Source organism: Trifolium pratense, linkage group LG2 (genome assembly GCF_020283565.1).
Source record: "Trifolium pratense cultivar HEN17-A07 linkage group LG2, ARS_RC_1.1, whole genome shotgun sequence".
Lineage (NCBI taxonomy): Eukaryota > Viridiplantae > Streptophyta > Magnoliopsida > Fabales > Fabaceae > Trifolium > Trifolium pratense.
This window is the reverse complement of record NC_060060.1, coordinates 7,250,474-7,275,308: the sequence shown is the minus strand read 5'-3', so window position 1 is coordinate 7,275,308 and position 24,835 is coordinate 7,250,474. Positions and strand designations below refer to the sequence as shown.

Below are 24,835 nucleotides of genomic sequence, written 5' to 3'. Positions count from 1 at the left end.
ATGTCTAAGTCCTTTAAGAAAGAGTTCTGTATCCATACCCTACCATATTATTTCTCTAGATCCATTCAATGCTGTTGGTGTTTTGATTGGCTACATTTTTGCAAAAGCCAACCAGCCAGATGCTGGACTGAGGTGCTGTAGCATCATAGTACAGCATATTGATGCTCTGTTTTCGTGCAGAACTTTTATTTCAAATCTCAGTCAAGATTTGCTTCAATTATATATTCAAGCACGTGCGCCTGGGCAAAACGAGCCTTACTCAGCAAGTTTTATTGAAGTCGGCTGACGGAATGTTATTTAAAACAAAAATATAATTATATTATATTTTTGGCGTTTTTTTTTGTTTGGTACAACATGAAACAAACAAATTATATTTTTGAAATTAATTTAGGGTTGGGCCGCAATTCCTACAGCTGTACATGTCTGAAGACCTAACTTGGACATCAAGACAATTGAAGACTATAAATATGTGAAGTCTCAAGCCTTTACAACTCGTGTATTCTAAACCTTGTATTACAAAAGTGTGCGTTTTTAAGGTTTAGAGTGTGTGTCTTTTGTGAGCCTTTCTTGTGTCGATTTGATGCAAGTTTAGGACTGGGTTTGTGTTGTTTATTGTAAGCTGCTCCTAAGCTTTGAAGCACGGAGTTAGCGTGTGTGATTCACTCATAAGCTTTTAAGCAAGAGTGTGGTCTAGTTTCTAGGAGAGTGTCTCCATCCTGATTATTATTATTGACAGCAACACAGTACGTGTTGTTAGAAGGAATTTGGGACGGGGTCTCATTATCTAAGAGGTTCTTAGGTAGGATTGCACGGGTAGTGTCTAGGTGATAAGTCAAGTACCGGGTGTTGGTCGAGGGCTTTGAACTAGAGCTATTATAGTGGATTCATTCCTGGATTTTGTATCCCCTAGAGTAGGTGACGTTGCACTGAACTGGGTTAACAACTATCTGTCTTATTTATTATTCTGCAATTTATTTATTTATTTCCTGTGTTCTGCAACTGTCTTGCTGCAACTAGGGGTGCTCGCGGTTCGGTTTGGATCGGTTTTGAGGCACAAACTCATCCGATCTAAAAATAAATTCATTTGCGGTTTGGTTCGGTTTTGGATGACAAATAAAAAAAATCCGATCCAATCCGATCCAATATTATGCGGTTTAATTTGGATCGGTTTTTGGATATCCAAATTATAAATTGTAATTTTTTTTAATAAATATAAATATTATACAAAAATGCTATAAAATAATAGTTTGACATTTTTGACAAAATAAATATTAAGTTTGATTTTTTTTGACATAAAATATTAAGTTTGATGTAAAATATAACATATAATATATTGAAAATTAATATTTTGGAATGACAATTACCAATTATATTCGAAACATATAAAAAGTAAAAAAAAAAATAGATTAAATTAAACTAACATATAGTATTAACAAAATTTAAAATGAAAAAAAAGTTAATGCAATATATATATTTATACTAATAAAAAGATAAATAAATATTAAAATATATGTATGCGGTTTGGTTCGGTTTGGATCGGTTTTAAGAAATCAATCCAAAATCCGATCCGATCCCACGGTTTTCACAAAAGAACATCCAAACACATCCAAAAAACTTCGGTTTTTTTCCGGTTTTCGGTTTTTTTGGATCGGTTTTCGGTTTTTATTTGGATTGGTTTGGATTTGAGCACCCCTAGCTGCAACGTATGCTATAGCATCTTGTGCAGCATTGTGTTCACTGCGTGCCAGATTTCAATTGGTATCAGAGCATATTTCCAGTTTCACCCTTATCTTGAGTAGTGACATCACCAGGGATGGTGGTTTCAGTACTTTTCTCATTATCAGGGACCACAGGAGAGTTTGGTGAATCAGGGACCACAGAAGTACTAACATCAACATGTGCTGCAGATGCTGTAGCATCATTTGCAACATCTAGCCCAGAACATGCATTCTCATCAACTGTCATTTCTGACTCAAAATTGGCCTTAGAGGCAGCGCCAAAATCATCAATAGCAGCATCAGGGGTTTCCAAAGAGGTTTTCCCCAATTCAACAGACCTAGGGTTTTCTGATCCTAGGGTTTCAGGTAAATCAAGTGCCAAACTTAAATTCTTCTCACTAGATTCAGACGCTTCAGCATCAACATTAGCATTTGGAATAGCAGGATTGTCAAGGTACAGTTCACGCATCGTATGAACAACTCTAGAAGTGGATTTTGATTTCTTACCCGTTTGTTTCGAAGCAGATGACGCATGCGAAGTGGATTGAGTTTTCTTTGGCGTTGTCTTCTTCGCTGAGATCTTCTTCCTCTTCGTTAATTCCTCAGGAAAGATTGTTGAAATTGGAAAGGCCACGGTGATTTGTTGAGGGAGAGACTCGTATGAGGGTGATGTGGCCATTTGTGGAGGAAGAGTTTCGTCGTTCTTGGACGGAGATGGATTTTGAGAGCTTGACATGGTGGTTAGTATTTTTGGAGGAGAATTTTCAACAATGGAGGTTGAAGAATGAAGTTGAGAAGTTGTTGAAGAGAGAGAATGGAGAGAAATAATGCAATAGAGGTAATGATAAAGTTGTAGCGCGTGAAAAGGGAAGTTATGGAGGTTTTTGATTTCTTCCCTTAATTTGCGTGCACTAATGAATGAAGTGAGGAGAAACACTTCAACTGCACGCCTTTTGTGCTGTAACTGCTACAAATCTTCAAACAGGCAAATACCAAGTTTGCCTCGCAATTTTTCAAATTGAACTGCATCTAGAGCCTTAGTAAAAATATCAGCCAATTGTTCTTCAGTTGCAATATGCTCAAGAGTCACAATACCTTCTTCAACAAGATCTTTGATAAAATGGTGCCTAATATCAATATGCTTCGTCCTGCTATGTTGTATAGGATTCTTTGAAATATTGATGGCACTAAGATTGTCACAGTATAATGCCATAGCATTTTGTACCACATTGTATTCCAGCAACATTTGTTTCATCCATAATAACTGGGAGCAGCTACTACCAGCAGCTATGTACTCTACTTCAGCTGTAGATAAAGATACACAGTTCTGTTTCTTGCTGAACCAAGATATAAGATTGTTGCCTAAAAAGAAACAAGCTCCTGAAGTGCTTTTTCTATCATCTGCACAACCTGCCCAATCAGCATCACAATACCCTACTAGCATAGAGTTCTCACCATGAGTATACAAGATTCCATAGTCACATGTACCATTCACATACTTCAAGATTCTTTTCACTTGAGCTAGATGACTCATCTTTGGCTCAGCTTGGTACCTAACACATACTCCTACAGCAAAGGTAATATCAGGCCTGCTGGCTGTAAGATACAATAAGCTTCCTATCATGCTTCTATAAAGACTTTGATCAACATCAACTCCCTTTTCATCTTTGGTAAGCTTTAAATGGGTTGCTGCAGGTGTTCTTTTATGAGCAGCACTTTCCATACCAAACTTCTTCACTATATTTCTTGCATACTTGCTTTGGGAGATAAAAATAGTATCTTCCATCTGCTTTACCTGGAGCCCAAGAAAGTAGGTTAGTTCACCTACAAGACTCATCTCAAACTCAGACTGCATTTGCTGCACGAAATGATGTACTATCTCACTAGACATTCCTCCAAAGACAATGTCATCAACATAGATTTGTGCTATCAGAAATTTGCCTTGATCTTCTTTCACAAATAGAGTCTTGTCATTTCCTCCATTCCTGTAGCCTTGACTAATAAGGAACTCAGTCAATCTTTCATACCATGCTCGAGGTGCTTGTTTTAATCCATATAGAGCTTTCTTTAATTTGTAAACATGATTTGGAAAGCTTGGATCAACAAACCCCTTTGGTTGTTCCACATACACTTCTTCATTTAAGTACCCATTGAGGAAAGCACTTTTCACATCCATTTGGAATAACTTGAATTTTAGAATGCATGCCACTCCTAGAAGTAATCTAATGGATTCAAGACGAGCAACCGGAGCAAAAGTCTCATCAAAATCTATCCCTTCAATCTGTGAGTATCCTTGTGCAACCAGCCTTGCCTTGTTTCTGGTCACAGTTCCACTTTCATCAGACTTGTTCTTGTAGACCCATTTGGTACCAATTACATTTGCATTTTCTAGTCTAGGAACCAAGTCCCAAACTTCATTCCTCTTGAACTGATTTAGCTCTTCTTGCATAGCATTTATCCAGAACTCATCAGTGAGAGCTTCCTTCACATTTTTTGGCTCAAACTTAGACACAAAACAAGCATTAGAAACTAAGTCAAGTGTCCTTCTAGTGGTAATTCCTTGATTGGGATTACCAATAATCAGGTCTGTAGGGTGATTCTTTTGAGTACGAGTAGAAGGGCCTTTCTTTGGAGTAGCGGAGATTTGTTCAGATGCAGTAACCTCTGTATCATTCTTGGATTCATTAATAGTTTCAGAATCTACACCACCTGTTATAGATGCTATAGCATCTTCTGTATCATCTTCAGCAGTTTCACTTGAGGTGTCATCTATTACCACATTTATAGATTCCATCATGGTTTTGGTTCTATTATTATATACTCTGTAGGCTCTGCTATTTGTTGAGTATCCCAAGAATATGCCCTCATCACTTTTAGGGTCCATTTTGGTTCTTGGTTCTCTATCAGACAAGATGTAGCATTTACTACCAAACACATAGAAGTGCTTAACAGTAGGTTTCCTCTCTTTCCATAATTCATACAGAGTAGTTGTAGTTCCAGATCTTAGGGTGACACGATTATGGATATAACAAGCAGTATTCATAGCTTCTGCCCAAAAACCATGGGAAAGCTTCTTTGCATGTAACATTACCCTTGCAGACTCTTGTATAGTTCTATTTTTCCTTTCTACTACACCATTTTGTTGTGGTGTAATGGGAGATGAGAATTCATGTATGATACCTTCAGAGGCACAGAAGTCAGAGAACCTGGAGTTTTCAAACTCCTTACCATGATCACTCCTGATCCTTAATACAACATTGTTTTTCTCCCTTTGAAGTTGAATACATAGATCTTTGAACACATCAAAGGTTTCTGATTTCTTTTTAATAAAATTTATCCAGGTGTATCTAGAAAAGTCATCAACAACAACATAGGCGTACCTTTTACCTCCTAAGCTTTCAGTTTGCATAGGACCCATCAAGTCCATGTGTAGAAGTTCAAGAACTCTGGTGGTGGTAAGATGCTGCAGCTTTGGATGTGGCATCTTGGTTTGTTTTCCAATTTGACAGTCTCCACATATGCTACCTTCTTCAATTTTGAGATTTGGTAGTCCTCTGATGGCTTCTTTAGATATTGCTTTCTTCATGCTTCTTAGATTAAGATGACCAAGCTTTTGGTGCCATAGTTTTACTTCATCTTCTTTAGTGATTAAGCATGTTGACATATTTGCTTCTTCTTGGGGGACCCATAGATAGCAGTTGTCTTTTGATCTGACACCTTTCATCAAAATCTCACCTTCGTTATTTGTAACCAAACATTCAGACTTGGTGAAGTTTACTTTCATTCCTTGGTCGCATAGTTGACTAATACTTATCAAATTTGCAGTCAATCTTCTTACTAACAGCACATTGTTTAGTTTAGGCAAGCTATTACTTCTGAGCTCCCATATCCCAACAATTTCTCCTTTTGCACTATCACCAAAGGTTACAAAGCTGGTTGAATAAGACTTTATACCGACAAGAAATTTACTTATTCTGGTCATGTGTCTTGAACAGCCATTATCGAAGTACCAGTCTTCCCTTGATGAAGCTCTAAGTGATGTGTGAGCAATCAGAGCAGTAATCTCTTCTTCAGGTTGGATTGTATCACTTTTCCTCTCATTTTCACCTTTAGGTTTCCATTCTTGTTGAGTAGAGGCAGTTGTGGAAACAGGTTTATGCTGAGGACGTCTGTTAGGGCACCTAAATAGTTTGTAGCAGTAAGGCCTTATGTGCCCTTTTCTACCACAGTAGTGACATCTCCAAGCATGGTGTTTTCTTCTATTTCTTGACATGGGATGCTGCTGATGATGCTGCGGCTTCTGGTAAGGCATCCTTTGCTTCTGAGTTTCTCTAGGATCCATGTACATAAGGTCAGGACTGTATTTTTTAAATTTGTTGACATTCTCATAGCTAAGCCCAATATTCTTAGGCTTTCGAACATTTTTCTCTAAGATTTCCTCCAGTTGACCATCAGCCTTATGTAGTTTGTCAAGATGCTCATCATCTTTATACAACATGTCAGAGAATTTTCTCAGCCGCCAAATGTCAGCATTTAATTTTTCAATGACTTCCTTAGCTTCTTCAAGATCAGAGGATAGATAATTTACCTTCTTTTGAAGTTCCTCCATCTTTGAGATATTCTCAAATTTTTCTGCTTTTAACTCATTGATGGTTACCTTTTGTTTCTCAATAACCCTGCAGATTTCTTCACTCTTAAGACAAAGTTCCTTGTAGGATTCAGCAAGCTCTTCATAGGTTACCTCTCCATCATCAGATTCTGTATCAGATGTAACAATACCTGTTAGGACTGAGATATGTTTAGCAGTTACAGATGCTGTATCATCTTCTGAATCATCATCCTCAGACCAACTGACAGTTAGCCCTTTCTTTGTTCTCTTCTGATATGTTGGACACTCAGGTCTGATGTGACCATATCCTTCACATTCATGACATCGAATGTTTCTGTTTAAGTTTGATTTTTCATCACTTTTTGGCTTTCCTTGATTTTCATTGCTGCGCATAGTGCCTGGAGCATTGTTTTTGAAATTTGATTTGGGTCTCTTATCCATTCGTTTCAGAACTTTGTTGAATTTCTTTCCCAATAACACCATGGCCTCAGAAATGCTCTCATTAGATTCTTCTTCATCCTCCAGTTCTTCTTCATTATTTTTAGATGAGAAGGCAATGCTCTTATTTTTCTTTTCACTTCTTCCATTTGCAACACTATCATAAGTTTGGAGTGATCCAACCAGTTCATCCAGCTTCATCTGTGATATTGTTTTGTCCCAACATCCTGATATCTGCACTAAGTCTGATGTGCCTGTCCCTAGACCTTCAGCCTTGACCATGGATTTTAGATTGTTGGAAGGTAAACATGCTGCAGACATTGCCGTAGCATCTTTGAAGAAACCAGCTGCAGGCATGACCAAAAGACAGATGATTGCTAATCTCAGGGAGGTTAGTAAAATGCTGGGTGAGAAGAAGGAGCTGGTAGATGGTGTAATCCAAGCCTTGGAGCTTGAGCAGTCACAAGCAAATGATGATGGAGTTGGTCCTTCCCACGGTGCTTCCCATGATGATGATCTTGCAGGTGGTGACACTGTAGAAGAGGAAATGGCCTCTGATGACAGTCCCTCCATATGAGCTGCTTATTTTATTTGGCTGTACTTTTTCTGTCTTTCTCTGGATTTTATTTTTGAAGGCTTAGGCCTCATGGTTTGTAATTTGTACTATGTGATCCCTTATGATCTGACATCCTGTGACTCTATGCTACTTGATACTCTATGGATCTTTGTTTTTGCTCCTATTCTATGGTACTGACTTTATTTGTCAGAATTTATGGCTAAAAAGGGGGAGTAAAATGTGTTTATGTGCATGATGTGATGAAGAATGCTATAGCATCTAGTATAGCATGTTTGCTTATATGCATGTTTTGAGGGGAAGTGAAGAGTATGCATGTGTTGAGGGGGAGTAGGTAGAATTTATTTTTCTACTACTTTTAATATGCATGCTTATATAGGAATTTATTTTTCCTATTCTCTGTGGCGTTGCTTAAATTTTAAGGAGTTTATTTCTCCGATCTTGAATCCACTATGTGAGAGTTTATTTCTCTCTATCTGTACTTTGAGGCTAAGATGTGTTATGTTCCGCTGTTGTATGCCTCTGATGCTTACGTGCTAGCTATCTTTTCATCTGATGAATTCCTTTACTTTCTTTCCTAGTTGTGTGCGTATGTTGACTCGAAGGAAAGTTCAAATAGCTTAGCATCGTTCTACTTTCTTTCCTAGTTGTGTGCTTATGTTGACTCGAAGGAAAGTTTAGACTGTATCTCTCTATGCACTGGCCTAAGGTTGTTTTAGCCAAAATTTGCCAAAGGGGGAGATTGTTGGTGTTTTGATTGGCTACATTTTTGCAAAAGCCAACCAGCCAGATGCTGGACTGAGGTGCTGTAGCATCATAGTACAGCATACTGATGCTCTGCTTTCGTGCAGAATTTTTATTTCAAATCTCAGTCAAGATTTGCTTCAATTATATATTCAAGCACGTGCGCCTGGGCAAAACGAGCCTTGCTCAGCAAGTTTTATTGAAGTCAGCTGAAGGAATGTTATTTAAAACAAAAATATAATTATATTATATTTTTGGCGTTTTTTTTGTTTGGTACAACATGAAACAAACAAATTATATTTTTGAAATTAATTTAGGGTTGGGCCGCAATTCCTACAGCTGTACATGTCTGAAGACCTAACTTGGACATCAAGACAATTGAAGACTATAAATATGTGAAGTCTCAAGCCTTTACAACTCGTGTATTCTAAACCTTGTATTATAAAAGTGTGCGTTTTTAAGGTTTAGAGTGTGTGTCTTTTGTGAGCCTTTCTTGTGTCGATTTGATGCAAGTTTAGGACTGGGTTTGTGTTGTTTATTGTAAGCTGCTCCTAAGCTTTGAAGCACGGAGTTAGCGTGTGTGATTCACTCATAAGCTTTTAAGCAAGAGTGTGGTCTAGTTTCTAGGAGAGTGTCTCCATCCTGATTATTATTATTGACAGCAACATAGTACGTGTTGTTAGAAGGAATTTGGGACGGGGTCTCATTATCTAAGAGGTTCTTAGGTAGGATTGCACGGGTAGTGTCTAGGTGATAAGTCAAGTACCGGGTGTTGGTCGAGGGCTTTGAACTAGAGCTATTATAGTGGATTCATTCCTGGATTGGTATCCCCAGAGTAGGTGACGTTGCACTGAACTGGGTTAACAACTATCTGTCTTATTTATTATTCTGCAATTTATTTATTTGTTTCCTGTGTTCTGCAACTGTCTTGCTGCAACGTATGCTATAGCATCTTGTGCAGCATTGTGTTCACTGCGTGCCAGATTTCAAATGCTAGATGTCTCTTAACAATGAACTTGTATTTAAAGCTAAGATAAAAACATATAGAATTAATTCAAGAGAAATAAAGTAGCATAAATTAACACACATCACATCACATGAATAACATTGAAATCAATTAAGCTTCACATATTTCCAACCAATACAACCATTGAAAGAGATTTACAAATCATAGTGAAAAATAAACCTCCAGACGACGGCGGCGAAGAACCGATTATCAGATCTCATAGTCGCGTCTGCTCTTCACTAGAACGGCTGCGCTTGACAGTACGGATGATAGATAAATGACAAGCTTTCAAAGATAGAATCCTCTATTAGGTCTAGAGGCACCTTTATATAAGCATCAACATTGGGATTTGGGCCTTTTGATGAGTGGAGAAAGTTCAGCCCACTAACCAACGAATATTCCTCAAAGTAGTCAATACTCTGATAGTATTGTACTACACTAGAAAATAGTCAGATTGTCTTTCCTTCACTATGCAGCTATGCGTTCAACCATTCAACTCTAACGTGGCCAAGTTTGACTCACGCTTTTGACTCCAGTCATCAAATTGTACGGACTCAGGATAAAAGAATAAGATTGGATTTAAAAATATATTTTTGTCGTGAAATCTTAGAATTCTAATATGTTGATAATTCTATTCCTCTTTACTATTTTCTCTAATCTTTTTAACTAAACACACTATAAATGTTGATAAGTTTATTCCTCTTTACTATTTTTTGTGGGATTGATATGCATTAGTGTATCTCGTGTTCAATTATGCATCCATATCTGAACTAATACGTTCAAACATAGCAACAACCGGGAGCTTATCATCTCACGCTTACACTATAAATAGAGGTTTTAGCCTTAGGTAGCATCACACAATCAGTCTACTAACTCGCTACCTGCTAACACCTTAAATAGGGGTCATGTTTTTATTTTCTTTGCTTTTCTCCTTTTGTAACGAAAAAATAATAATATTGGAAATTTTAGTAACCAATCTCAATCCATTTTTCAGAAGATTAATCAAGGATGCACATCATTGGTTAGGGTATAGAAACCTTAGGAGCAACAAGGATAGAATGAGATGAAGAACCAAAACTTCAATGTGGGAGGGTAGGCCAAAAAACAACATGTGCCAAAAAGCCACTAGAATTAGTTTAGTGGTGAGAGATTTGAATAGTGTGCATTATTTATTAGATTTAAACCTCATTGTCTTCATTTGAACACGAAAAAGGAAAAAAGGTAAAATATGTTTTTCGTCTCTATAAAATTAAGGAATTTTGGTTTTCATCTTTATAAAAAAAACTCATATGTTTTCATCCCAACAAATTTTTTTGTTGTTTTTAGTCCCTAATAGTCAAATTTTTGTCATTTTTTTTAACCCTTTTTATGTTCAAAATGTATCTATATTATGTCTATATATCATGTTAAAAAATGTCAAAAATTTGTCTATTAGAGACTAAAAACAAAACAAAAAAAATTGTATGGATGAAAATATGTAAAAAAATTTTATAGGGACGAAAACCAAAAATCGTTAATTTTGTAAGGACGGAAAACATAATTTACCAAAAAAAAAGATACAACCATGTTCCAGGCAAAAAACCAATTTTGAAGAATCATGAGTAGTAAGTAGGCATGGCAACAGAACCCGTACCCGCGGGTACCCGCCCGAACCCACCCCGAGTTTGACGGGGAAAAACCGATTTGACTGGGTTTGGGTTCGGGTTTGGGTTTTCCCCGATTTCAAAACATGGGGATGGGGCGGGTAACGGAGATATTGGTACCCACCCCAAATCCGTCCCCGAATCCGCCCGTTTATATAAAATTACTATATTTTGGAATATTGGTTTGTACCGGTACTATTTTATGGTTTTGATAATTTTGGTTTGATATTTTGGAATATCATTTCATTTGTATGTTTAATGCATTGAAATTTTGGTTTGTACTTTATTATTTGAAATTTTTTATATTAGTAAGAGACAAAAAATTTACCGGTGGTATAGTAGACAGACTTGATAAGTTGATAGAAGAGAGGGAATATACGCGTGTTTGCAAAGATCATATTCTGGGTAACATAACAAGGGAAAAGTCGAAACACAAATAATGTAGTATCATATTCATATCACAACTTTTGGCTAAATGTACTTTTGAGACAAAAATGGACAATTATGATGGACCAAAATACAAGGGACCAAATCAAACATAAGGATTTGCTTTCTTTTTAAAATAATTACATGGACACACAAATTTGTTCTAAGCCGAAGAATAATGTTATGGTCACACCATTTTACACACTCCAGTTATAATTTGCCACATCATCCACCTTTTTATTTCTTTTACTTACTAACTGATTGTACAAGTTGTTAAAAAAAAAAATTGTCACTATTTTCTTTTATACCGTTTTTCTCCCCTGACCTTCCATTTCTGCAGAGAGGGAGAGGACCTTGGAAACCCTTACGAATGGTGGTGCCGGAAACATCGACATAGGAATGGCACCGCGACCAATTTCTAGTTTGGTCTATTTGCACTCCCAAAATGGCACCGACAACGGTACAACTACTTCGTTAGGTTAAAAAAAAAAGTCATTGTTCCTAATTTGGTACCCATAACTCCAACTCCCTCCAAACTCATCAACACCACCAACCCTCTTTTTCTTCCATGCTGCAATTTCTCAAATTGAGAAAAGGTGTGGTTCTTAGAAATTGAAAGTGGTTTAGAACAGGAGGTGTTGAAATTTAGAATCAAAATGGCGAAGAATTAGAAGAAAATTAAATGATGATGACAACACACTGTAATTGCGGTATAGTCTCTGCAAGGTGCTCTCTGTGCAGCAGAAAAAAAAAATTAGGGAGAAAGACTGTGCAGAAAAAAAAATCAGGGAGAAAGACTTGGAAAAAAAAAAGGGGTCCCAGTGTTTTTGCGTTTTGGCAACTTGTAGATCCGGTCACAGGTTAAAGGAATAAAAAGAACGAATGATGTGGCAAATTATAATTGGAGTGTGTTAAAAGAGTGTGTAAAATGGTGTGACCATAGCATTACTCATAAGCTGAATTCCTACAATGTAATGATATTTACAGCCTATCATGAGCTGAATTCCTTCCAACACCCATAAATTCAGCAGCAAATTCTTCATCATTTTTCCCCAGCATATCCTTTAAGCTACATTCAATATTCCTTCCTTTCAGAACCCAATATCTTGGTTTTATCTTCTTTTCTAGTGAATAGCTAAAATACCTAGGGTAGCTGACCACTTCTTTTACTGGCCTCTTCATTGTGTTCACCAGAAATTCTATTTTTGGCCTCAGAACATCTTTTTCCTTTATGCTGTACCCAAGTATAGGAGAAAATTTAGAGACCATAAATGCAATGTCCTTCTCTGAAAGTCCTAGCTTTATAAAGTACACTATCCTGCAGAACATCAACATATCAAAATCAAATGATCAGTTAGATGGTTAGTAACTAGAATGCCACACTGAATCATTCTAATACTACAGGGAAGAAAAAAACTTCATGTTTCACTTTTCTGCCGATGCAATCATTGCTAAGTAACATTCTTTAAGTGATCACAATGCAGTTGAAGAAAGTGGAAATTCAGCTTAGGTTTTCCTGCAGCATATTTTATTTTTTCACATATTGATCAAAGAAAAGGGAGCCTTCCGATTTGCAAAAAAGCATTACAATGTTTATATGATTCTAAAATATAAATCACTAAGAATTATTTTAGAATAGTAGATACTCACTGCCCAAAAATGATTGGGTGAGTTAAGAAATATGATACTTAAAGAACAATAGACGAGAAAAATGTGATGAATCATAACCATACCGTTGAGGTAAGGTTTTGTCAATGTCAGACACAAGTAGTTTTGGATACTTTCTGATAACCACGGGAATGTAAGCTTTAGAAACACCAATTCTACTAAGGAACTCAATCTTCCTTTGTAATGTTTTACTAATGCTGCTGGCAAAAATTTCAGGGCAGCGAGCAAGTATTTTCCCAATATTTTCTTCATCAAAACCCATATTTTCAAAGAACAGAACAACCTGTAGATAACAATGAGCAAGAGCTTATTGTGTAAACAAATAAATGAAGCAACACTGATAAATACAATAGAAACCCATCTGCAGCTATTAAAAAAAGAAGCAATTTTAACAGTTACAACTGAATCCAGACTTATATTATTTCCGATGCACAGACACCGTCATTAACCAACTTATTAGAAAAAGGTAGGATAACTAAACTATCAATAAAAAAGGTACGATTAGATTAGTTACACAAAATGACAATTTTAAAAATGAGTGAACCCTCGTTTTGGTCCTTGAAAGTGTCATGCGCTGTCAACCTAGTCCCTAGATTAGTTAAAATTAAAATTATTAAAAACTTCAGATGTTACTTCAGTTAGTCACTAATATCCAAAACATTATCCCTCTGTCAATTTGGGAACCTTATGTAAAGGACGAAATAGAGGATTGGGAACTCTGTTAGCATTATCATTGGCATTTTTTATCATGTATCCTGTAGACGTTCCTGGTAAGATTTTTCGAGCAATTTTCATTGGTGCTGCAATTTTTTTTTAGGTAAGCATTTATTACATCATGAAAGAAACCTAAGTACTCTTTACTTAATAATAATACATTTTTTTGTTGAAGACAAGCTCAATTAGCATGCTAAACATGAGAAGATAATGCAAAACATCAAGCAGGAATGGTTCTAATTAATGTTTAGCTTATGCTTATAGTTTTAGTTATCTTATAATGTAATTCTAATAAAGTTTTTTGTCCTGTGACTGGAAATTCCCATATGTTTTGTTGAGTCATTGCTTCCCTGTTAGTTTGCAGGAGAAACTATAATGCCACCATAGTGAAAAAGAAGAAGGAGACAAAGGGGAAGAAGGGAGGAAAAGAGTGAGAGAAGGTGAAGGACTTATATATCCCAAATGTCATGTGCATCAGCCTCTCTCCTTAATTGGTTTCTGTGATGGGGCCTCTTATCCTAATGAGAAAAGGTCCACGTCAGGGGCATGCATTCCTGGTGGTCAAAGAAGCAAACTCTGGTGGCAAGATCCAGTGCAGAGGCAGAGTATAGGAGCTTTGCCAATCTCTGCAGAAATTTGTAGGTTCAATCTTTACTCATAGAAAGCTATTTGGCTAGAGTGCCCTTCAATTTGTTATTGACAAAATTTTGGCATCGTCAATTACAGGTATAAATAGGTCACTCACAAATTCTTTTGAAGTTAATTGATTCGGTTTTAGACATATTCTTCAAACTCTCCAAATTTTCTTCTACTTTATATTACTTACCTGCATTTTCTCCTCTGCTCAACTTGTAATATATATTAGGCTTAATTACACTTTTGGTCCCTTATCTTTATTTTAGGTTTCAAGTTGGTCCCTTATCTTTTAAAAGTTTCAAGTTGGTCCCTCCCGTCAATTTTTTCACTATTACCGTTAAATTTAGACACGTGTCAGTGGTTTCCATTCGCCACGTGTCCGAATTTAACGGTAATAGTGAAAAAATTGACGGAAGGGACCAAGTTGAAACCTGCAGAAAAGATAAGGGACCAACTTGAAACTTTTAAAAGATTAGGGACCAAAAGTGTAATGAAGCCTATATATATCATATACTTGTAAACCATCTCTACCGTACATCATATATCTTAGAAATGAGTTTTGGGTCTAACTCATCCTTACAAAACCGCCTTGTAAGGTGACGATTGCCTCTAGTTTATAAACACTTAGTCAGACCATCTCTCAACCGATGTGAGACTTCTTAACACACCCTCTCGCGCCCAGCACTATTGGGTTTGGTGCGTGGATATACGATGGGCGGCCCGATAGCGAAAACCTGATAACAGGTGGCCCAAAGGATCGTGAAAAGGCTCTGATACCATCTTAGAAATGAGTTTTGGGCCTAACTCATCCTTACAAAACCGGCTTGTAAGGTGAGGATTGCCTCTAGTTTATAAACACTTAGGGTCTGTTTGGCAAGACAAAAAAGCTAGCTTTTAGCTTTTGTCTTATGGCTTATAAGCTAAAAGACCTGTTTGGTAACAGTCTTTTCAGAAAGAGCTTTTAGCTTATTTTACTGACTTATAGCTTGTTTTTCAGAAGCTATTTCAAGTAGCTTCTGAGCTTATTGCTTATAGCTTTTCTTTTTTTGCTTCCTCTTTTACCCTTATTATTTTAACTAAAATCCATATTTACTCTTTATAATTTATTATCATTAGAATTTAAAATAAAATAAATAAATGCATGTTTTAACATTGCTTCTTTTAAAATCACATGTATATAGTATGTTTTAACGTTGCCTTATTATCTATTTTCAAATATGAAGGCTAAAGCATATTATTTTTTTTATCAATTCATAGGTACACACCTTACTATAATTTTTTTTTGAAACAACGTATCTTACTATAATTAACCATTATACTATATTGTGAATATATTTTGTTGTTATTTTTTCATAAAGTATATCAACTGAAAGGAAAATAATTTTTTTTAAAAAAAATTCAGCATATAAAAATTTGTTTAATAATAATATTTGAAAGATATATTTATTGAATTAATAAACTTAAAATATTGTAAAAAAAATAAAATAAACTTAAAATATTAAATTCTAAGTATCTTAAATAGTATTAATTTGATAAAAAAAATTATTGAATTAAAGATGTCCTTTTATGTCATTTTACATTTATCAGTCAGTTGAACCGCTAATTCTACCAAACACTTCATTCAGCTTATCAGCTATCAGCCATCGGCCATCAGCCATAAGCTATAAGCTAGCTTATCAGCCATAAGCTATTTTTGCCAAACAGAGCCTTAGTTAGGTCATCTCTCAACCGATGTGGGACTTCTTAACAATATACACTTGATTAGAGCAAAAGAAAAATACCTGTTGAAAGTGTTCGGGCTTTTGTAATAATAGCTGAGGACTTCTAGTGATAACCCGATACAACTTTTTCTTTTGAACTCCTAGTTCGGCAAACTGATCCACCATCAACTTCAGCTTGCTAGTTGAACAACCCAATAGTTGAGGTTGTCTTTTGATTGCATGGTCTATCCATGTCTTTGGAACCTATAATGAAATTATATTATTAGTATTGTGCTTCTACAAATCACTTTTCTGACCAAACTAACTACCTATAATGAAATTATATTATTAGTATTGCGCTTCTACAAATCACTCTTCTGACCAAACTAATGAAGGAACCTATAGTGAAATTATATTATTAGTATTGTGCTTCTACAAATCACTCTTCTGACCAAACTAATGAAATATGTCTTCCTTACCTACCCTACACACTCACCCGTGGTGGATTTGGATCCTCTAAAGTGAGTAAAGTGTGAAGTGAGAAAAACAACGGTTGTTATCTTAATAAACTCATGATTTGTTGTGAAGTCCCTACAATAACTACCTATGATTTATTAATTGATGGTCGATATTACTCACTTTACACTCTAAAGTGAATTACTCACTTCAGAGGAGCTGGATCCTTCACCCATATACCACAAACATTTTATTTTTCAAAAGCAACATGCATATGCATGTGAAATAAATTGGATTCTTAATAAGGCAGCAAAAGGACCAAGCCACCTGCCATAATCATAAAGAAGTATGCAGATTTAGCTGTGTTGAATTCCTCCAATTAGTGTTTTTGGGTCTTTAGAGTCAATGGTTTGGCCAGAGATATGATTCGCAATAGAACATTATGGCATTGTTTGATCCAAGTAGCAGGTTTCACCAAGTTGGATAAGGCTTGGGGGTTGCTGTGACAAAAAACTAAATAGTAGAATTTGGATTAGGCGGGCCTAACTCAACACCAAAAGCTAGCTCAAGGAGTGAGGATTACTCAAGAGCAAGAATTATAAGAACTATTATGGCCATATCTCTACTTAATAGGGGATCTCAACATACCCCCTCTAACGCCAAAGTTGGATCTTAAAATTGAGTATTGGGCCTAACTCATCCTTACAAAACCGGCTTGTAAGGTGAGGATTGCCTCTAGTTTATAAACACTTAGTCAGGCCATCTCTCAACCGATGTGGGACTTCTTAACACACCCCCTCGCGTCCAGCGCTATTGGGCTTGGTACGCGGATATAAATGGTAGGTGACCCGATATCGGGTGGCCCAACGGATCTTGGAGAGGCTCTGATACCATGTTATGAATCATGGAATCGAAGGGATAAAGATCATAGATGTCGGCAAGATAGAGTGCATAAGAGTATTCATGAGGAAGATACTCATAGAAATTCATATTGAATGAATATAGATTGAAGACGAAGATTGCGCTTCCGCTTACGATTCTGAAAGTCGTGAAGAAGATGAATCCGTTGATGTTGAAATTCTCAACACTTCTACTCAAAATTTGGAGTCTTCAACTTCACAAAATTCAATTCTTTTTGGCAGCTTCGCAAGTCCAATTATTCTGGTTTCTATTCCTTCAATGACACCAGATTTTGATGGATGCTCCATCAAGATTGGGGAGATACGTTGTTTTCTTGGTGATTCTTGCTGCGATGTCGATCTCTTGATCACCGTTTCGGAAGAAGACAAGCATTCGAAGGATTTCGAAACTGAGTTGGTACTTTCTGCAGTCAGCCAGAAATTGCAGAATCAATCCGGTGTACAAGCGTTCTCTTCTCCGATCAAGATCGAGCGTCAACACGACGGAAACGTCCGATTCTTGCAAGATCACGATCCGAACGGCAAGAAAGGTGAACTACTTTCTGATTTGCTACTGCCTTCGTCGAAGAGCATCACTTTCTTTTTTCCCCATCGTGGTTTATGCATCACTGTTTTTGATCCCGGTGGAACTATGGCAATGATTTACAGTTCTGTTACGCTCTCTTTTCTATCAAAGTTCATTTCGATATATTTCACTGTTTGTGTTTTCGTCTTCGATCCCGGCGGCAATCACCATGATTTCTGTTCGCCGTTGATTTTGCGGTATAAGGGAATTTTAGATAGAGCTGACACAATATTATTGCTATTTGAGTTGATTCATGGTGAGATTGTTGTTCTTGGAAATAAGATCAAGATTCAACTGAGATTGATAGAGCATGGGAAGAAGATGACGGAGAATTATAGCTTCGAGAATCCAGAAGCATTATTCTCTTTTGAATCAATTTTCTGTGGTGCTTTACTCAACAATTATGGTGTCATAGGTTGTCAAACACTGCTACTGTGTTGTTTCAAGTTTTGGATAAATGCATCATAGATTAGCAACAAGTTAATTAGTGCTTCCCCTACTGAATTTTACTAAATGAATATTGATCTCATAGAGGCTCAATTCAATGGATTTTGTGTTGATTTCCTAGAAGCTTATACTGCTGATGTTCTTGTCATTTTATGTTTGGGCTTTGTATTCCAAAATCCAAACTCATACCAAGAATTCTCTTACTATGAGTTTGAGGGAGGCTATTACAATATAGAAGTTTTGGTTCTGCAACATTGTTCAAGCTTGTAAGGTGAGGATTGCCTCTAGTTTATAAACATTTAGTCAGGCCATCTCTCAACCGATGTGGGACTTCTTAACATTGGACATCTAGAGCATGAAGTTTGTAGGACAGGACATCTATGGGAGGCCTAATATGCAAATTTAGGATAGGTCTTGATACCCTCTAACCTAATATAACATTTTTCTTTAATCTTTAATTTATTTTACCACCAATAACTTGCTACAACTTTCTTATGTTTTAAGAACAGATGCCCAATTAATAATTTAATATTTACAACGAAAAGTTTCAAGCATGACATTTTTTTTTGTTTGAATATTTCAAGCATGACATTTAACATACACAAAAGTATATTGTATGGTGGTAGTGACTGCCTTGCATTGGCACCAACTTGATTTCAGCCATATGACCATGCTTTACAAGTGTAAACAAGATTATTGAACTTCTTAAATATAATGCATTACTTCTATTTCAAGTTATCTAGTACATAGGAAAGTTCATTTACAATAGAGTATATTTTCATAGTGAACAAATTATTGTGAAACAGCAATTCAAAGCAGTCTCCTTAGTTTTTTCTTTTAGTAACAATCAACTTGCCCAAATACAGATAAACATATATGCAAAATCATATGGCCACAAGCACTCATGACACTAATCATACCTTCACGGAGTATAAAAAGAAAAGGACCTCCTTATAGTTCTCTTGAATGCTTGTAGATAGAACCCACGGATATTTTAGCATCAACTTGGCATAATCTTTATCCACGCCATCAATCTACAAAAGAATAAATTATTAACTTATCAATCCAAGGTAGCAAGTGATATTATATTAAGATCATATTGGCATTTACTTCCGAGCCAAAAGAAGATTTGCTAGCCGTTGGGAATGGGGAAAATGAGAGCATGAGTGATCTGTCTGTCTAAATTATGTCACACAACTCTGTAACTTAGTTTTAATTCTATAATACAGTATAAGTTTTAAGTCTTCTACTTTTGAATACATTTGGAATTTTCTACAAACAGTTATTCAGTTAGTTTCTGTTGTCATTTAGTTACTAACTATTGTAAATTTTTAACTTCTTTTCTGTTGGCTCTGCCGTGTATACTACTCATATAGCAGATAACAGTAGTAATAAACAATAACATAAAAAAAAAAAAAAATTAAAAAAAATGGTAAATTTCTCTCTAAATATTTTTCTCACTTTCTCTTGCATTTTCTGTTAAACCTAATATGGTACTCCCTCCGTCCCTAATTATAAGCACCCTTTCATAAAAAGTCTTGTCCCTAAATATAAGCACCTTTCCAAATTTCTAAACACATTTATTATTTTTTTCCAAATATGCCTCTAATTATACCCCTAAGAGTATGTCAGCCATATGAACCCGCATGTGTTGTTATCCACTGGAATGCGGTACTTGTTATCCTGTTACTATCTTTTTTTTGAATCAGCGAAATTATTAAAAAACAGTGAACCGATCACAAGATGTTCTCGGAACAACAAAAGAGAGTACACTCCTGCACTAGCAGGTAAAAACTAAACCAGTAACAGAACAATACTACAACATAAACACCCCAAACCTCTCCAAAAACCAAATACAATCTTCTATAAAAATAAACCACCTACACAGTAGAACACCAAACAGCAGGATCCCCAAAAGGCCTACGGAAACCAACAGAAGCCAAAATTACACAGCAATACCAACTGCATAAAATTACCGAAGCAACCAAGCCTAAAGCCAAAACCACTAAGATGAACAAAAGGACTTCCTGTCATAATTCTACCAATGCTAACAAACGAAAATAAACAGTGACCAGCCACAAGACCTTCAACAAGCCCAACATTTATGAAACAAAAAGACTTCCTCCCATCAAAGTACAGCCCAACCGAAACAGTGCATTGCTTGAGCCTTGAGCAACCGAAATCTCACTTTTTAGCCATTTGGGCACTCAAGTGTCTGACAATCATAATGCTAACAATTTACATAAAGGCAAACAAAAAAATTACTTTGGAAATATAAAAAGGGCAATTTAGTAATCTTTGCGTATAAAATAGACACATTAATTACACTACCAACATTTCTTAATATACATGAAATGAGTCAAAGGGGCTAATATAAAGGGACGGAGGGAGTATCTACTATCCACAACCTTCAATCCATAAAGGCCTCTGAACATTCTCCTCCACCACATCCGCCTTTATCAGAAGTACCTCTTAATTTACGGCTTCCGGCAATCATGCTGATCTAGGCAAGAAAGAAGCAAGTTCGTGCAGGAACAAGATGCAGGGGTCTGACATTTTACAAGTCAACTGGTTCATAGCCTCTTGTTAGGTTCTAATACCATGTTGACAAATCAGGAAACAAAAGAGTGTGTGCCTGAACTATTACCCACGGTTCTCTAATAAATACAAAGAATTGCAGTAATGAGTAATCCTAAGTACTATACTTACACAATAATTTAAAAGCATTTGTTGTTTCTAACACTAACAAAAGAGAAGCATATATAAAATTGAAATACTATCTTAATTACCTTCAGAACAATGAAAAGGCAGACTTGCAAAAACGCTACTTTGAATAGTTAAAACATGGTAAATTCAGCTAAGTAATTGCTTAGAGCTTTGAGAAGTAAAAAATGCAGCTTTCAGGAAAAGAAGAATGAAAACCTATAAAAATTACATTGCATTTTGTTGGCATTGACCGTAAATGCAGAAAACGAAAGAAAAAAATTGGCGCACCTGATTCAAGGCGAGAACTCTAGTTTGAAGGAGTCGAACATTCCAGAGTAGAATAGGAGGAAAAGCCAATATTATGTTTGGAATGCGATCTGCAGGGATCCCAATATTTTGGAAAAAATCCAGTATAGGTGAGATGTGATTATTTAGTGATAACAAAAGTATACGAGGAAATGATTCAATGAAGCAACGGAAAGCAGCATCTTGAGAAGCAAGAATATTTAGACCTCCACGCTTTGCTTGAACCTTTTCGAAAAAGGAGAAAGTGTGTTGCATATCTTCATCTAATGAAATTGATAAGTGGCACATGATGAGGCGAATATTCTTGATAAGGAATTGATAGTGATCATCATGAGTACTGTGAGTGGGAAGAAAGAGGAGTTGTTTGATAGAAGTAACCTTGTTTATGAGAGATGGGAGGGTGTTGTTGTGAGCAGAAGAGGATATATACCTGGCAACATTCATAGAGGAAGAGAGTGTGAAGCCAAGACTCTCTAAGTAGGCTAGTTTGCCTTTGTCACCTTTGAGAGCTGCAATGTGAAGAATCTTATCTCTGTAGTTGAAGTTCAAGTTGAACACACCATTACCATCCAACATGGAAGAAGAAGAAGAAGATGAAGACAACTGCTCCAAATCCCTAACACCTTCAACTAACATGTTGAGATATGCTGGGGAGTTTGATGCGATAGATTCAGATTCCTCAACCGACACACCCATTTGTTGAAGAAAAGTTGAAACCGCCATACGACCTTCCTGCAGTTCCCATTCAGAGACAGTCTCCCCCATCCCCGAACCACAATGCCGCCGCTGCCAATTTGAACTCCTTCTTGTCTTATCATCGTCATAATGAATAACAAATTCACACTCTCGACAACTCCTTCTTGTCAATGTGGGGACGCACTTTCTCGCCGCAAAACGACCCTCAATCTTATAAGGAAACGCATGATGTGCAAGTGGAACTAACCAATTTGTGTCAATTTGAAGCAATATGTTAGTTCCCATCAATCCAAGACGAACAGGGGTAAAGATAGAAGCAACACTGGTAAAAGGGGTAAAGATGACTCATCAGGGAAATAGAGATAGAAGCAACATGTTAGCTGACAAGTGATTTGAAGCCATATGAGCTCCTGAGTACAAAACGATAATGAGGATTGGATTCAATTCTGCTGCTAGAAACGAAATCAATAAATAACATTAACTAGGTTACCAACAAGAGCGCATCCATTAAGGATTCAATTCTGCGTGCACTTACTGAAGAAAGATGAGGCAGAGGAATGCACTTACTAAACAGAAGGAGAATCGCAGCTCGGCAGAATCAGAATTCAGAACAAAAAAGATGAAGCTCCAAGTTGAAATTGATGGTCACTGACTGGGGTGGCTAGGGTCACAGAATGAAATTTGATCTCTGATAAGGTCATGTTTGGTTCAAGCCGACACGACCCCCCTGTTCCCTCTCTGATCTCTGATAACTGATAAGGTCATGTTTGGACGCGACAACTTTTTCTTCTTTACATAAGTTGTCTAAAATACAAAAATAATATTTTATCTACCAAAATAAAATTTGTTTAACATCTTAAGTTTTATCGTTATTTACCTTGAATTAGGGGTTCATCATGTTATTTTGGATGTTCTACAAGGATGAGTTATGTGAACACACGAGCTTAGCCGCGAGTTCTCCGTCCCATAATATAAAACATAGTTGACCATTCATCAGCTCAATGCACAATTTTGATCATTAATATTTTTGGTGGATGTCGTGTGTGGTTGGTTCTCTACTGCGCCGGTGGCAACCGTTTTTCTAAGGTCGTGTCAGTTTTTGTCTCACGAAACTGTTTACTGGATTCTGATGGGTCGAGCGATTTTGCTTCGAGTTCGGGAGTTAGTGTCTAATGACATCTTTCCGGGTCGGGCTGATATCTTCTATGGGGCTTGGAAGTGTTTGGTTTCGTGTTTATTTTTTGTGTTCTGTCTATATGCGGCACCTTTGTTATGCAGCTACTTTTTTATCGATCTTTGTTCGTCTCATACAAAGATTCGGTTATTAATATATTTTGCTGTTCAAAAAAAAAAACATCTTTAATCGTTTATTTGTAAAAATTATAAAAACTTGATATTTTGAAAATACTCGTCAAAACAAATCAAACAAGATCTCATATGTTAATGTTTATATTTATATGTTATTAAAAAAATACGGTCAAAATAAATGAATAGTATATTTAGTCAAAGTAGATCTTATATATTTGGATGGAGGAAGTATATTATTACCACTTTGTCATTATTGAAAACTACTTGTTTTCCAAGATTTTAAAATTTCCAAAAAATTAAAATTAATTGATATGTCTTAGTGGAAGCCACTTGGTCAGTAGTGAGGGGTTTGTGTAGTACGTTATAGGTCATGGATTCGATCCCCAGACAAACCTAAAAAATTCCAAAAAATTGAGATATAAAACACCTTTAACATATTTGTGGTGACCCTTCCTCGAGAATCTAATGTATCTAATAATATGATCGAAATACACTAGATTCTCAATGAATCTAAAAAGTAAATTCTAGATAAAGTATAAAATAGTAGAAATACTAGTACTGTAGTTTTTAAAAACTGATTTGGAAAATAGTGCTTCATGTTTTTTCATTTTTATTAATTTTTGAAAATTAAAAAAAGGCAACTAAAAATGTTTGACAAAAAAACGTTTAACTGTTATAAGTAATTAAATAAATCATCAAATTAAGGTGAAAGAGATGTTTCACTATTAATGTTGAAATATTCATGGATAATGTCAACTTAAAATAGTAATATAGATTATTATCTATCTTTGTCAACTTAGAATAGTAAATTTAATTTGTTTTTATCCATGGCTTTACTAGTATAAAAAGCCACTTTGTGTTCAATGTAAAATGCACCTTTCATGAATGATATGAATACATCTAACTCTTCTACTCTCATAAAACTTCTCCATTCTCTCCATTCTCTTCATTAGTATAATATATATTTATAGTATTATAACTACATTAGTAATTTATATCATTATATTAGTCCTTAAAGGATACTTAAATATTTGATTTTCTCAACACGTTATCAGCACGATCGTTTCTATCGGAAGTGATTTACCACCACTAGGTATATATCATCTATCCTTATTACTTTAATCTTATGATAATTATAATTATTATTCGCCCCGTTATAGAGAACTGGCAATTTGTCAAGTGATTTATAACTAGAGTGGCTATTATTATTATTATTTTTATTACTACTACTTTACCCACTTATTATAGAAAACTCACAACTTGTCAAGAACTTTATAATAAGTGTGAATATTATTTAAGTTTTGTGTGGAGGTCTAAAATCCCCATAATATCACAAAAGATAATTTTTGATTAATAATACTAATTTCCATGGAGGTGTTCAAAACCCCATCTATATTACTAACTTTCATACTTAATGGAGGATTAAAACCTCATATCTATGACTAACTTTTATACTTAATGGAGGTATTCAAAACCCCATCTATATTACTAACTTTCATACTTAATGGAGGATTAAAACCCCATATCTATGACTAACTTTTATACTTAATGGAGG

The 24,835-nt window shown here is 35.8% G+C and overlaps 1 protein-coding gene across 11 annotated transcripts; it reads right to left on the bottom strand.

Annotated features, from left to right (window-relative positions):
- Window positions 1-11,157: 11,157 nt before the first annotated feature.
- Window positions 11,158-22,762, bottom strand: LOC123907889 (transcription termination factor MTERF2, chloroplastic). Of its 11 annotated transcripts, XM_045958329.1 has the most exons (7): window positions 22,540-22,738; window positions 21,483-22,382; window positions 21,259-21,347; window positions 19,185-19,298; window positions 15,958-16,140; window positions 12,892-13,109; window positions 11,158-12,476 (listed from the first exon to the last, which is right to left on the bottom strand). In XM_045958329.1, the coding sequence occupies exons 2-7, from the start codon at window positions 22,255-22,257 to the stop codon at window positions 12,140-12,142; spliced, it is 1,716 nt and encodes a 571-aa protein (XP_045814285.1). In that variant the 5' UTR covers window positions 22,258-22,382; window positions 22,540-22,738; the 3' UTR covers window positions 11,158-12,139. The 11 variants fall into 11 exon arrangements, with proteins under 11 accessions (XP_045814285.1, XP_045814283.1, XP_045814284.1 ...); XM_045958327.1 differs by having other exon boundaries at window positions 21,259-22,421; window positions 22,540-22,757; XM_045958328.1 differs by having other exon boundaries at window positions 21,483-22,738.
- Window positions 22,763-24,835: the final 2,073 nt, after the last annotated feature.